Raw genomic sequence first — 14,051 nt, forward strand, 5'->3', positions numbered from 1 at the left:
TGTTTACTTCTTTCTTGTCTATCCCCCACACACACACAAAGGCCCCACATCCTTCGCTAATCACTTCGGTTCTCAGAGAGACTAGGACGTTCTTAGTTTCGATTATTTAAAAGCATATAGAGTATTCATCGTCACATGTATGAAAACAACAGTCATGTGATGAAATTATTGCAAACAATATATCGTAATAAGTAAACCTGTCATCTACATTACCTTATTAAATCCCTGCAACACCAAATAGTTCACACGTATTTACATAATATTTACATAGTCACGTGTACCGCTTACTTTCATTTTCTGGTTGTGCAGATGTTAGTGATCAGTGACCTCCACTGACAACAAAGCGAAAGTAAGCTACACACGCGGTGGCACACGCCACCTATGCTAATTTATCGTACTTATGTTTACACAGGTAAGAGATACTCAGGTAGCACATTGTCTTGTAGATATCAGAATAGTGTATCATTTTAAAAGTAGCCTATCTCATATCTCTCAACAGGATGTAGTTATAACTAGATCCGGTTTGAAGTGTCGAGCACATTGTACTGGGTACTTGTTCATCCTATATTTACTTTCTCAGAACCGGATCTAGAACATCTGATTAACATATAAAGTGTAACGGATGTTTTTACGTTAGACAGTGGCGACTTGCAACAGAGAAACAGCGATTCGAACATAAGGGAAGACAGTTATAACTATTGGTAAGACAAAATGATACTTATTAAACTGCATGCTCGTTTATAATAGGTTCTACTAGATTATTTAATTACTTTAATGTACAGTGTCTATAATACATATACAATGTTTTGTATTTCTATCTTAGTATTCCTTACCACTATAGTCTTTGTTGTGTTTGTTTTACATATACAAGTACATGTATGTTACATTTATTTATGTTTATTTCATGTCTACAATTAGTTTACAATGTTTGAGAAGTTTTAGTATACAGGTGAACAAGTTCAACATGAAGTTCATTAAGTGTTCTAATTAATTATCAGACCATCGTATAAAAGTACCTGTGTGTCATATATATAGTACAGAATTTCTTATAAGCTATTATACTCAACACTCGTCAGAACCCATTTGGATTTCACCAGTTCAATTTGGTCACCTGTCAAAATCAAGGATATCGAGAGGATAGACGGTGTGCAGAAGAGGGTAACAAAGCAGATTCCTGGAATGAAAAACCAAACTTATTAGGAAAGAGTAAAAGCACTAGACTTGCCAATGCTCACATTTTGTTGGATAAGGGGAGATATGGTGGAGACATACAAGATAATGAGTGGTATACATGATAAAGTCACAAATAATATTTTCACACCATGGAATAAAGTCACAGAAAGAAGCAGCTCGAAAACATTTCAAACAAAATATACCCACAAATAGCCAAAACAAATCTTAGGAAGATCTTCTACCACAGATTATGGAAGGTGTGGAACAGATACAGAACCTGGTAGGTACAGGAAGCCTGGGTACAGAACCTGGTAGATACAGAGAGCCTGGTTACAGACCCAGCAATCTGTACAAATAGGACTGTGATGGTTCTATCTGGAAGTCAGTTGAACCAGAAAGCTGGGGTGTGTGTTACCAATGTATTTTGGAACTGTAGCTGTGGTACTTATACTTTACTGTTGGATTTGATACACTTTGAAGCTTTGTCAGCATGTTTTTTTTCAATCTACTCGCAGACCCACATTTATTTATGTAAGAAGTTGTATGCACCACCCATCATCAAGACATAATAGTAAGAATAAGACCAAACAAGGAGTCAGCAATCTATGCAGGGATCCAGCAGATAGAAAATCAGAAACATCAGGAAATGATGAGGAGAAGGCAGATATACTAGCAGAATTCTTCAGTAGTGTCCTTACGAAAGAACCACAAGACACAGTTTCGAAAGAGAACAGAAAATTTAACACGGAAAGAAGTAGAAATCACAGATTATAACATTATCAAAGCCTTAAATGCCCTGGAACCTGGTAAGTCACCAGGGATCAACAATATGCAGCCTAGAGTACTTGCGTGAGGAACTGTCCTAGCCACTAGGTATAATATTCAGGAAGTCATTAAAAGAGGGAATAGTACCCATAAAATGGAAAAAAGCAAGAATTACAGCCATCTACAAAAAGAGGAATAAAGCCTTAGCAAGAAATTACAGGCCTAACTTCAGCGGTTTGCAAGACTATGGAAAGAATATTATGGGATCAGATTATGGAACACCTCATAAGTAACAACTTAATCTCACCTAAACAGTATAAATTCATCCCAGGACGCTCAACTTGCCTGCAGTTACTTAAGGTTCTGGATGATTGGACAGAAGCTATGGACCAGGGATATGCAATCGATTGTAAGCACATGGCATAGGAGAAGAACTCACAAACTGGATAGAACACTACTTAGTGAGAGGAAACAGCAAGTGTCGGTAAATGGATCTGCCTCTAAATGGCATGAAGTACATTCAGGAATTCCACTGGGGTCCGTTCTGGGGCCGGATCTTTTCGTGATATTCAGCAATGATATATCGGAAATGGTGGATTCAAATGTATTCTTGTTTTCAGATGACACAAAAATATATAGAGTTAATATACGTATCTACAAATAGATGAATAGACTGTGTGTCTAGCTTTTACAATTTAAAAGATTACGAACCCACAATATTGGAAGAAGAATAATAATAATAAGAAACATAACAAAAACAATAGGTTTTTTCACCAGTTAGTGAAAAGCCCTAATAAGAGATAGGGATGGTAACGTCATACTACAGAATGACCTACGCAAACTAATGTATTGGAGTGAAACATGGTTACTGAAATTCCACCCTGAAAAGTGAAAGTTAATGCATATTGGGAAAAAGGGTGGAGAAGATGAATACCAGAATTCACTACAGGGCATAAATCTGGAGAATGTGGATCATGAAAAGGACATCGGAGTCAGAATCGACAGCCAGTCATGATACGGAGAATTTTCCAGCATTTAGACGAGTCATCCTTCCTCCCCCTATATAAAACATTAGTGAGAACATACCTTGATTATGCTAGCTCAGTGTGGTTTCGGTACAAATCATACCACATGAACCTCACAGAGGGAGTTCAAAGAAGGGCAAACTAGCAGTTACCAGGATACAATAACTTAACATACGAGGACCAATTACAGAAACTTAAGCAACCCACCCTGAAATATAGAAAAAGTCGAGGTGATATGATTGAAGTTTACAAGATCTTGAGCAGTATGGAATCTGGGAACTTCATCAAATTGGGAAATTGATAACGTTCAGAGAGCGCAAGGACGTGGGAACTCAAAAAAGATATATATGTGCAAAGATCCAGGCTAAACATCGTGAAACACAGCTTCAGTGTGAGGACCGCAAAACTATGGAACAGCCTACCAGAAAGAGTTGTGAATGCCAGTAGCATCAATGCCTTTAAGAATAGACTGGACAACATTTGAAATGTTCAAGAAGTATTGTATGACTTCAAGGTGGATTTTGTATTAGACACTACCGGTCATAGATATGATAACACTAATGAGTCCATAATAGGACTTTTAAGGACCTGTGTTGGAAAAAATATAAGCATATGCATAAACTATATAAGACGAGCAATAGATATTGATTAAAGACACTGGAATGATATATTCTTAGTCCAACAGACGAACATCATTGAATAATTACAGTGATACAAGCCTCATTATTATCACAGACATACAAACAATAGAACTTGAGCACATCTTATTTCACTTATTTGTATTTAAAAACCCCGACAGAATGAGTGTGTCCAGATCTGCCTGTAGAACCATGATGAAGGCAATACGCGTGGCACAGTTTGGGGGACCAGAGGTGATGAAGGTTGAAGCTAACCTGACCATACCTAAGCCATCTGAAAAACAGGTGAGTGCAATTAATAACATCAATAAAATTCTTAACAAGGTGTTGTATATCAGGCAGTCGAGATACTGGTAGATATGTTAAAAATGAAAACAGTAGATTTCTTCATTTACTGTTTTGATATTCCATCTTGTCTTCCTTATTTTCTCTGAAACTTAAACTGAAAAGTTATTGTTAAACCAGCTTTTGTTTTGTTGCACAGGTGCTTGTTTCAAAATGGATAGTATGGCTTCAGTTTTTCCAGTCTTGAAATTAACTCATTTTAAATAAATGTAACTTACTCCAGGGCTAATAGTATTGTAGCTTATCAACATAATATTACAATGAGTGATGTTCATGTTTAGTGACATTCAGGAGGTAATTGTTATCATGAAAGAAGCAATTTCAACAAAGATTTGGTCATCAATTTGTCAGCAGGAGACATCAAATATGGTGGGATTGATATATTCATGACAGTATGTATGGTACATCAACATGATCACAAAAATTTAATCTGGGAAGTGATGAGAAACATATGTACACTTGTATTTTTTTCCACGTTATTTTGACATTCTATCAGCTTTTTTTTTATATTACTCTCGAGTTCATTGACTCCAGACTATGTATAAAAGAATGATTCTGACTAACCTGTATTAGATGTCCTTTTACATCCAGATTGTTAAATTTTTATTCATTTAAATACAATTCAATTGTTTTGAAAGAAAATCACAAAAAAAAATTTGTCCTATGAAAATTAATAGCTGTAGAGTTAACAATTGTTTTTCATAGGCAAATAACACTTCTTACTAAAATTCTATAAGAAAAAGAGGTTTTTGGAATGTCAAAAGATAATAAAACTTGTTTTGTTTTCAGTAAACTACAATCATCATTTATATCCTGTGAGCTAGTCCACTGCATTAAAAAAGTTTTGATCTTAAAAGTTTACTTTTTGTAGATCCTTATAAAAGTGGCTGCCGCAGGGGTAAATCCTGTTGATACCTACATTCGGGCAGGGACCTATGCAAAAAAGCCTGCCTTACCTTACACGCCAGGATCTGATGTTGGTGGGGTTGTGGAGGATGTCGGGTCAGAGGTCACAAACTTTAAGGTAAAATTTTGATAATGATAAAGTATTTGTTGGTTGTTATTTTGGCGAAAGAGTTCTGGACATATAAAGCGGATAAGGCTTTCTTAACTGACTTATTTGTTTTATAGATTGTCAACTCGTAAGTAGACAAAAATTTCTTCGGACGTGGAAGTGAAGAAATTAATTTTGGGTATAGCATCTTTTCAAAACATGGTTTTGACAACAAAGCTACATAGTTTTCAGACTTGTGGATTTCAAATGTGTGTTTTATTTTAGACAGGTGACTATGTAGATAGTAGTCGAATTGGTGAGATATACACTAACTGATATTAGTCTATTCATTTATTTATCAGAAAGGTGACCGTGTGTTCACTGTCAGGACAGACACTGGAGGCTATGGTGAATACACGCTGAGCGACTCTTCTCTGACCGGTGTCCTGGATGACAAACTGTCTTTAGAGCAGGGTGCTGCCATTGGTGTGCCTTACTTCACAGCCTACAGAGCTGTTATTGTGATGTGAGTTCCTTAGATAAAATTCCTCTCTAGGATTGTGAGTTTCTGAACTGTTATAAAACCTTTAGAAGTTTGCATGACAAAAATTTCTAATGACTTCTACATCCCTTATGGAGGACCAGTTACAATGCATTTTAATTCTAACCGTGTCTGTCACCTTTATGAAATAAAGTAAAAAAAAATGTATCTTTAACTCTCGCAGTTACTTCTGTGATGCTATTCCCACCGTATCATACTTCCAAATGTAACCAAGTGTAATATAAATCAGCTACCGTGACCATTTTTGTGGAATTACAGGATGTCAAATGACTCCTATGTTGGTGTGATATTTTAACATTCTTTTTTTTTTTTCAGGGGGAAAGCCCAAAAAGGGGAGACCATTCTTGTTCATGGTGCAAGTGGGGCTGTAAGTGTTGTAGTATTTTGAGTAATGATAAAGGATTTGTGCAAATAAAACATCAGGATTTCAAACTGGATATATGATAAAATGTGCACTGGATATTTCATAGTCCTTATCAGACAATTAGATTTTATATCCTTGTATGTTTGTTGTTCTCTAGGTAGGACTTGCATGTGTTCAAATTGCCAAGGCACATGGCCTTCGTGTAATAGGGACAGCAGGGACTCCGGAAGGACTTGATCTTGTCTCTTCCATTGGTGCTGATGTTGTTGTGAACCACAGGGGAGACAACTACACACAAACCATCACTGTAAGTATCTCTGTCAAAGATTAAGAAACACCAGCTCTACTGATGTGATTCTCCTTCCATGGTAGTCTAATTTTTTAATCATTGTGATGTCAGCCTTTGACATTTTTAAATGATGTCATGTTGACTGAGTTAACCATGAGAGTACAATTATTTTACATGGTAAGACTACACAATGTACAGCATTTAAATACAGAAGTAAATGATTTTGTGAAACAAGTTAATTATCCTCTAAAACCTAAAAGTACCAAGATATCAAGATCTGTAATATTATTGGATATTGAAGAATCAAAGATGTCTGTTGAAGACTTTAAAAAATCAAATGAAAATAACTTGAAACAGAAGTATCATGTGAGCGCCATCAAACTGTTGTTGTTAGACAGGTCAATCACCTACGCTGTAAAACCTGTTTACTTTGACCCGTGTTACAGTCAGCTTTCTGACCTGCCATAATTTGTTCTCTTTAGATGTAGCAGAGTATGTATTGTGATCCTAGGTATATAGGTATATCTGTTTATCTTCATGTTTTCCTCATGGGTGTGTAAATATGGCTAAAATGGAAGTGCTTTGCACTTTGTAGTGTGTGCAGCAAGTCTTCAGAGGTAAGTTATAATATGAATGAATTACTTCTCATATTTCAATGTTTTCTTATGGATGTACTGTAATTTACTAACACACAATACAATACTGTGAAAAAGTGATAGATGTAGAACCCTGTATGACCTTTACTTCAACAACAGGGTCAACTACAGGAAGTATAAGGTTGAAGGTAAGAGGTCAGCTGAAAGATATATTCTGTAGTACTTCCTAGTTGTCTAAACAGTCAGTCTATGTGTATATGAAACCTGATTGTATTTCTTACTGCTAACTGTAAAAGAGATGCCAAGATATTTTGAGAGAAGAAACAGAATACCATGTGGATATGTGCCATACAATAACCAGAAATAGGAAATTCAAATATCACACATATCAGAGAGGCGAAGAATTACTATGGAGTTATTGTCAATTTCAACCTAATTAGAAATGGATTTGATGACTATGAAGATAAATATTAGGATGCCTAAAGCTTGACACCTCAATCCATTGGAGGACATAGGTGTGGGAACCTGGTACAGTGTACATTATCTGTGTCAAGTATATACATAGACTATTAACATCGGAAACATCATAGATATACATGATAATCAGGAACTATGATAAACATCACTATTGTGACTGACATACTGTGAGATCTAGGAGGACCATTTTACAGACACATGAGAAACACCAATGCAATACTAGCTCTGCCATCAGGTGACCTGATCTCCAGGAAACTCCCGTCTTAAAGGTCATATGACAGCTTGATATCTAATGTCCAGCTGACAGACTTTATCACTGGCAGTCTCAGAGGCTCATTGTAAAGAACTTGTTTCTCTTTTAATTCCTCTAAATTGATAGTAAGTAAAAAAAACCTCCAGATTGATAGGCCTTTTTCTGTCCAAACCTTACATTTATGGTCTTAACAGTCTTGCCAGTTGTTTTCACTAGCGCTGTCACAAAGTGAGAAACTTTATCATGATAGCTCTGTCTGTGTTTATACTATTAAAAAGTCTGCCACATACAAAATTACTGTGTGTCCTTTAAAGGTTATGTGTGCAATCTAGGGTTTTTTCTTTGGACCCTGATACTTGTCTGTGTGTGTGCCTCTCTGAAACATATCTGTTTTCACTTCATAACTTTTTGACCAGTCATAGAAATGGAATGACACTTCATATGGTGAAAAAACACTAACTGGTATTCAAAGGTGTGTCACATGCCAAAAAATCTTGTTTGCACTCCAAAGGTCAAGTTCTCAATAACTGTTTTTCATGGGACCCCTATAGTGAAGCTGAGAAAGTTGTGTCTGTTTGATTACTTAGTAACCAGGAGAGGAACTTTTAAATGCTAGAATGTGAGTTGCAAACTTAACAGAAGTTTTGTCCTTCAATAGGTCAAAGTCTAAAGGCTTCTCTAAGTGTATGATGAACTACAAAAATAATGTGTCTGCACCATAACTTTGCAATCAGTTAAGTCTTACCATAACCCAAGCTAAGCATGTCTTGTACCTGTTTAGTTACCTAATGTAGATCAAGTTGACTCAATACCAAAATACAAAATGTCCACTGTTCCTGTAATCTTTCTGCAGGATGATTGTGAGAAAAATAACAGTAAAATGTCCAGACAAATGGGGGCCTTTTGTATGCTCTTAATCTCTATATTGCTAGCCCACCATCAGCAGATGGTGGGCTATTTAAATCAACATACATCCATGAATGACGTCTGTCAGTCATCCATCTGTTCATTTCTCCATAAACAATTTTTGTCAGTCTGATAAAAAATCCTAAATTGGCTGACAGGTGGCCATCTTGGATTTTGATTTTGCTAGTTTGTTATCTCTATTTCTTGAGAAATACTGAATGGAGCACCAAACGGATCTCTCTCAAATTTCCTATGTACGTTCCCCTAGTTTTTGCCCATTTGATTTTGAGTCTGATCTGAAAAACAAAATTGCCTACAGGCAGCCATCTTGGATGCTTACCTTTTTTTTTTTTATTTTTTTCATGTTAGTTATTGCTATTTCTTGAAAAATACTGTATAAATCTTTCTCAAATTTCTTGTATAGGTTCCTCTTGGTCCCGAATTGTACTTATCTGATTTTGGGACTGATCGAAAAAGAAATGAAATAGCTGACTGGCAGCCCTCAATGATTTTGTCTAGTAAAGATTGTAATTCCTATTTCTTGAGAACTAGTGAATGGATCCCTATCAAATTTCATACATGTGTTCCCTTTGATCTCTACTCGTGCCTCTTGGATTTTACGACTGATCAGAAAAATAAAAACGGCCTTCGTTGCTATTTTTGAAAAGGAATGTTCAAATTTCTTATCAATAAGAGCAAAAATAGAAAAGAGAAGAGAAAAGAGGGGAAAAGATCCAACTTTCAAAGAGCAAATATAGATCAAACAATAGTGGACGCCAAGATCCATCTGGGATCTCGTTAGTGATACATTGTAATTGTTTTATAGGTTATAATTACTACCAAAGGTAAGGTCATAGAAGAGAAATTATCATAAACATGACATGGATATTTTAATGTCTCGATAGGTGAATGTGATATATATTAAATCAAAATCAAAGCTGAGATGTAAGTGCATGAATTGTTTTATGATAGGCTTGTTTCATTATCATTGGACAAAATTCCAATTTTTTGAAAATATTAACTTTGTACAAAGTATATAAGATACAAGTATGATTTATAGTCACTTGTCTATCAAGGCTCATTTGACGGAAATTTAATGAGATTGTGATAGGTATTGTTTTTTCACAATTACATGTTAAGTTTGGAATTAGATAATTAAGTTCTATACATAGCATTACCTCAGGTTTGTGGTCATACAAATTTTGTAAGTATCATTTCTTCATATCCACTTTTGATTAAACCAATAGTAAGTTTATCTTAATATGACATGTAAAACTACACAACCAAGGACACATAATACTGGATTTTTTCTTGTGTTGCTTCAGATTTATAAAATATTATTTGTCGATCTATGTTCTTACACATATATATACATATTTTTAATTTTTCAAACAATTTGATTGCTTTTGAATATGACTACTGTACATGTAGTTCATTAGAGACGTAACTATCTTGCGCTAATATAACGTGATATATTACGCTTAGTACAAAAAACCAAAAAGGAAGTCAAGGGACACCATGGGGAGGGTAAGTCAATCAATTTTCATATCTGAGTTCAGTATAAACGTAGATCCCATGGCAGCGGACCTCCCGACCTATTTAGCGTTACGACTTGATTTTATACCATTTATTTACCAGCAAGGTGGCAGTGTGGTCTACTAAAATTACCATATTTTGTTTTGAAGTTCTAAAATCTTGAATTCTGGTGTGTTGAATATATTCAATATTTCAATTTGGTATGATATTAGTATTTGAAATATTATGATAAAGTTATATTTGAAATATATTACTTAAGAACACCGTAGAAACAAGTTTGATTGTTATATTGTATATCGATTTGGTTAGGACGACCCAATTAAAGGGAAATAACTCTTACAGTCGTGATCCACGGAGAACGAACATGAGTAGAAAGCTGAATAATTTTCATGCTTACTCTTGATCATAGCACATACTTAGATATATAGATATCGATATATAAGGCCATAGCTGGATCCAGAGGATGCAGTCCTTTTAAAATTTGTCGGGTGGCTATATATCTGCGAGAATAATTGATATTTTAACGTGTAAGCTTAAAATGATATAGACTCTATATTATATTATCAGTGCCTTAAAATACTTATAATTATAAGCTCTGTTTTGGCGAGGGTGAAGGAGAACAAAAGTGGCGAGCTAACTGACCATGTATTCTATTCATCCTGCAACATTGAATGAAAATCAGGCTATCAAAACTTCATTAGTTTCTTGTTAAATCAGTGTTTGCTGGACCTTAACGTTTTGACGCTGAATTTTGCCTACTAACATAATATCTATGTTTTATCTTTCAATTGAGTGGGCTAAACTTACCTGATGGACGAATACTGGCCAAGACCAAGTTATGACCTGACGAATTCGGAAATATGTGTCAAAATTTCCCTACATGGTTACGTTGACATATGTTGTGCAGACACACGTGCACGGTCATAGACTCGAAAGTACATAGAATACGGTACCCATTTGAGACGAGAGCACGTCAGCCTGACAGGGATATCAATGTATACATGTATATCCGAATTCGTCATGTCATAAATTGTCAATTGGTGAACTTCATACTTGGCCAATCTCGTTCATCAAGCTTGCGCTCATTGGAATAATACTAAAACATTTCTCTTAAAGGTACGTGTGCAGTGATATATCGCTATAATATGAACCTAAGATATTGGTTTGGAATATTCGTGCCAACTAATTGCTCCGTGCGGAAATAAAGTTCCAAAATTCAAAGAATATAACAACGATTATGCGATTTTCCATCAGTGAAATAATGATAAAGTATATGTACCATAATATGGGAATTCGAGCCAAATCTCTGCAATCTATAGTCCGTGATACTGGTAAATGTTTTACCCAAAATTTACTTGATGCTAGAAAATAAGTCATGAATGACCCTTTAACGTTGACCTCCGATTACCTAGAACTTGATACTGACCAAATTTATTTGTGGTTCTTTGAAATACGACATTGATCCGGAACGAAACATTCAAATGGGCAACCTCATTCCACCTCTTAAAATGGATGGGACATGAAAACACGCCAAAAAACTTCTGTAAAACAATCGTATTCTATCTCTTCCTGTGTATACTGTGTATTTCCCCTTCTTGAAAACCACTGCCATTATGTCCCCCTCTTGTGAACGCCGCCTGTATGTTTTCCCTTCTAAACAACACCGCCTTTATGTCCCCTTCTGTGAAAACAGACGTTATGCCTGCCCCCTCCCCCCTCTTGTAAACACCAATTGTATGTCCCACCCTGTTATCATCTCTTTTTTTGTCCAATTCTGTAAAAACCGTCTGTATATCTCCTTCTGTAAAAACCGACTGTATGTCCCATTCTGTAAACACCGACAGTATGTTTCCTTCTGTAAAAATCGACTGTATGTCCCCCTGTTAACACCATCTGTATGTTCCCACCTGTAAGAACTGCCTGTATGTCCCACTCCCTGAAACCGTCTATATGTCCCCCTCCGTAAACACCAACAGTATGCCCCATTCTGTAAACACCATCTGTTTGTCTCCACATGTAAAAATCATCAGTATGTCCGCCTCAGTAAACACCATCTGTATGTCCTATTTTGTAAACACCATCTATCTGTATGTCCTATTTTGTAAACACCATCTGTATGTCCTATTTTGTAAACACCATCTGTATGTCCTATTTTGTAAACACCATCTGTATGTCCTACTTTGTAAACACCATCTGTATGTCCTATTTTGTAAACACCATCTGTATGTCCTATTTTGTAAACACCATCTGTATGTCCTATTTTGTAAACACCATCTGTATGTCCTATTTTGTAAACACCATCTGTATGTCCTATTTTGTAAACACCATCTGTATGTCCGCCTCGGTAAACAACGCCTGTATGTCCTACTTTGTAAACACGTTGCGACTGATGGATTATATTCTGTGAAATCCAAACTACCATGTTGTTTTTCCACCATATATACACGTTAAACATTTCAGGAAGCCTGTGGTTTTTCTGGACCAAACCTCATCATATATACACGTTAAACATTTCAGGAAGCCTGTGGTGGTTCTGGACCAAACCTCATCATATATACACGTTAAACATTTCAGGAAGCCTGTGGTGGTTCTGGACCAAACCTCATAATTGAAATGCTGGCAAATGTCAACTTGGAAAAGGATCTTCAGATGGCAACTCAAAGAGGACGTGTCATTGTAAGTTTTTTTTTTTAAAAAAAAAATATCACTTGTTCTATATCACCAAGGGTTTTTACTATCTATTTTGCAGGTTTTTATCTTAATAGTCCTACAAAATTAAAACGCACAGTAATATATACACCTAAAATTTACTAGAACTTGAAAAGGAAAGTAAAGTGACACTGCAAATAAAACACGACCTTAGTAATTATTTGCTCTGCCAGATTGTTGGTTGTAGAGGGACTGTAGAGATTTCCCCAAGGCTGACCATGGGTAAGGAACTGACCGTCCAGGGAGTCATGCTGATGGGATCTACAGCTGTAAGTATCTAAAATATCTTCCTTTTTTATTTATGTACGCATTAAACAGTGAGCATTGTCCAGAAGATTATTTCATTAGTGAATAAATGTTTTTACATTGTAAACATGCAGCATATAGAACATGATTATAGACAATGTCAACCGTCTAGAGGAAAATAGAGCCAAAATCCGAGTACAAAAAAAAATGATTATTTCATTTGTGTATTTGTTAACAGGAAGAATGGAAACAGATGCATGCTGGGATTAAAGATGGAATGACGGAAGGTTGGCTGAAACCTCACATAGGTCATGCTTATTCTTTAGACGAAGCGGCTCAAGCCCACAATGACATCATCAATACTAAGGGAGCAACAGGAAAACTTATCTTAAAATTGTAAAATTGGATTTGATTTTACTGTTTGTCGAAGATAAGTTTTAACGCCACTTCTTTGATGCAGCGAAATACATGGTAGAATATATTGCATATCTAGTCTATACTTCATACACGTGTGCGAGCGATTGGTAACCTCTGTAAGCCCATTTAAGCCCGATTAATCCCCTAGAGAACTTAGGGGAGACATACGGAAGCCATAGTATGGAGTCCTTGTGGACACAGTTTAGCTGTGGTCGAGCCTTGCTGGGCGTCAGTGTGAGCTTAGTTAGATCGTTGGTGAATATGATAGCTAATTAGTTGTGGACTCTGATGAGGCATATGTTTGTTAAAAATCACAATCAGATGAACTACTTACTATGTAATCATAATTTTGTGCTGCCTCAGAATTATTCGAATAGAATATTATTCAGACTCAATACTTGGTATTCTGTCAATTGTTGACATACGAATGTAACCTTGTTGACATATCCGAACGATTTTTTTAATACTAATCAGAATTTGACGTGTCTTGCCATCATATTATCATATTACACAAGACATTAAATTTATCTTAATCACATCATAGTGGTTAATACTGTATGAATTGATTAGTGGTCACAAAAAATTGTGGTATGTCGATTAATACCCATTGGAATGCATTCTAGTTGTGTTATACACTAGTTGTTTGTATTGCTGTCAATCAGAATGGTCAAAGGTGATTCCATAATGATGTTGTTTCCGAAATCAATTCATGTATTGCTACTCATTACAATAAAATCAGCAAAGAAAGAACGATCT

The 14,051-nt window shown here is 35.8% G+C and overlaps 1 protein-coding gene across 2 annotated transcripts; it reads left to right on the forward strand.

Moving 5' to 3' along the window:
• The first annotated feature begins 355 nt into the window (after positions 1-355).
• On the forward strand, positions 356-14,046 carry LOC132564421 (quinone oxidoreductase-like). Of its 2 annotated transcripts, none has more exons than XM_060229073.1 (9): positions 356-412; positions 3,763-3,886; positions 4,818-4,970; positions 5,303-5,466; positions 5,818-5,869; positions 6,024-6,173; positions 12,498-12,599; positions 12,806-12,901; positions 13,117-14,046. In XM_060229073.1, exons 2-9 carry the CDS (start codon positions 3,764-3,766, stop codon positions 13,276-13,278), a joined length of 1,002 nt encoding a protein of 333 aa, XP_060085056.1. In that variant the 5' UTR covers positions 356-412; position 3,763; the 3' UTR covers positions 13,279-14,046. The 2 variants fall into 2 exon arrangements, with proteins under 2 accessions (XP_060085056.1, XP_060085057.1); XM_060229074.1 differs by lacking the exon at positions 356-412 and adding an exon at positions 624-701.
• The last annotated feature ends 5 nt before the right edge of the window (positions 14,047-14,051 follow it).

This window comes from Ylistrum balloti, unplaced genomic scaffold (assembly GCF_031769215.1).
Source record: "Ylistrum balloti isolate Yb309-2 unplaced genomic scaffold, AGI_CSIRO_Ybal_v1 Utg372270, whole genome shotgun sequence".
NCBI lineage: Eukaryota > Metazoa > Mollusca > Bivalvia > Pectinida > Pectinidae > Ylistrum > Ylistrum balloti.

Bases quoted from the DNA above. Each gene is read 5' to 3' on its own strand.
- LOC132564421 (XM_060229073.1), top strand. From the start codon at position 3,764: ATGAGTGTGTCCAGATCTGCCTGTAGAACCATGATGAAGGCAATACGC. The intron at 3,887-4,817 runs GTGAGTGCAATT...TACTTTTTGTAG, and splicing joins CTAAGCCATCTGAAAAACAG to ATCCTTATAAAAGTGGCTGC. The intron at 5,467-5,817 runs GTGAGTTCCTTA...TTTTTTTTTCAG, and splicing joins TACAGAGCTGTTATTGTGAT to GGGGAAAGCCCAAAAAGGGG.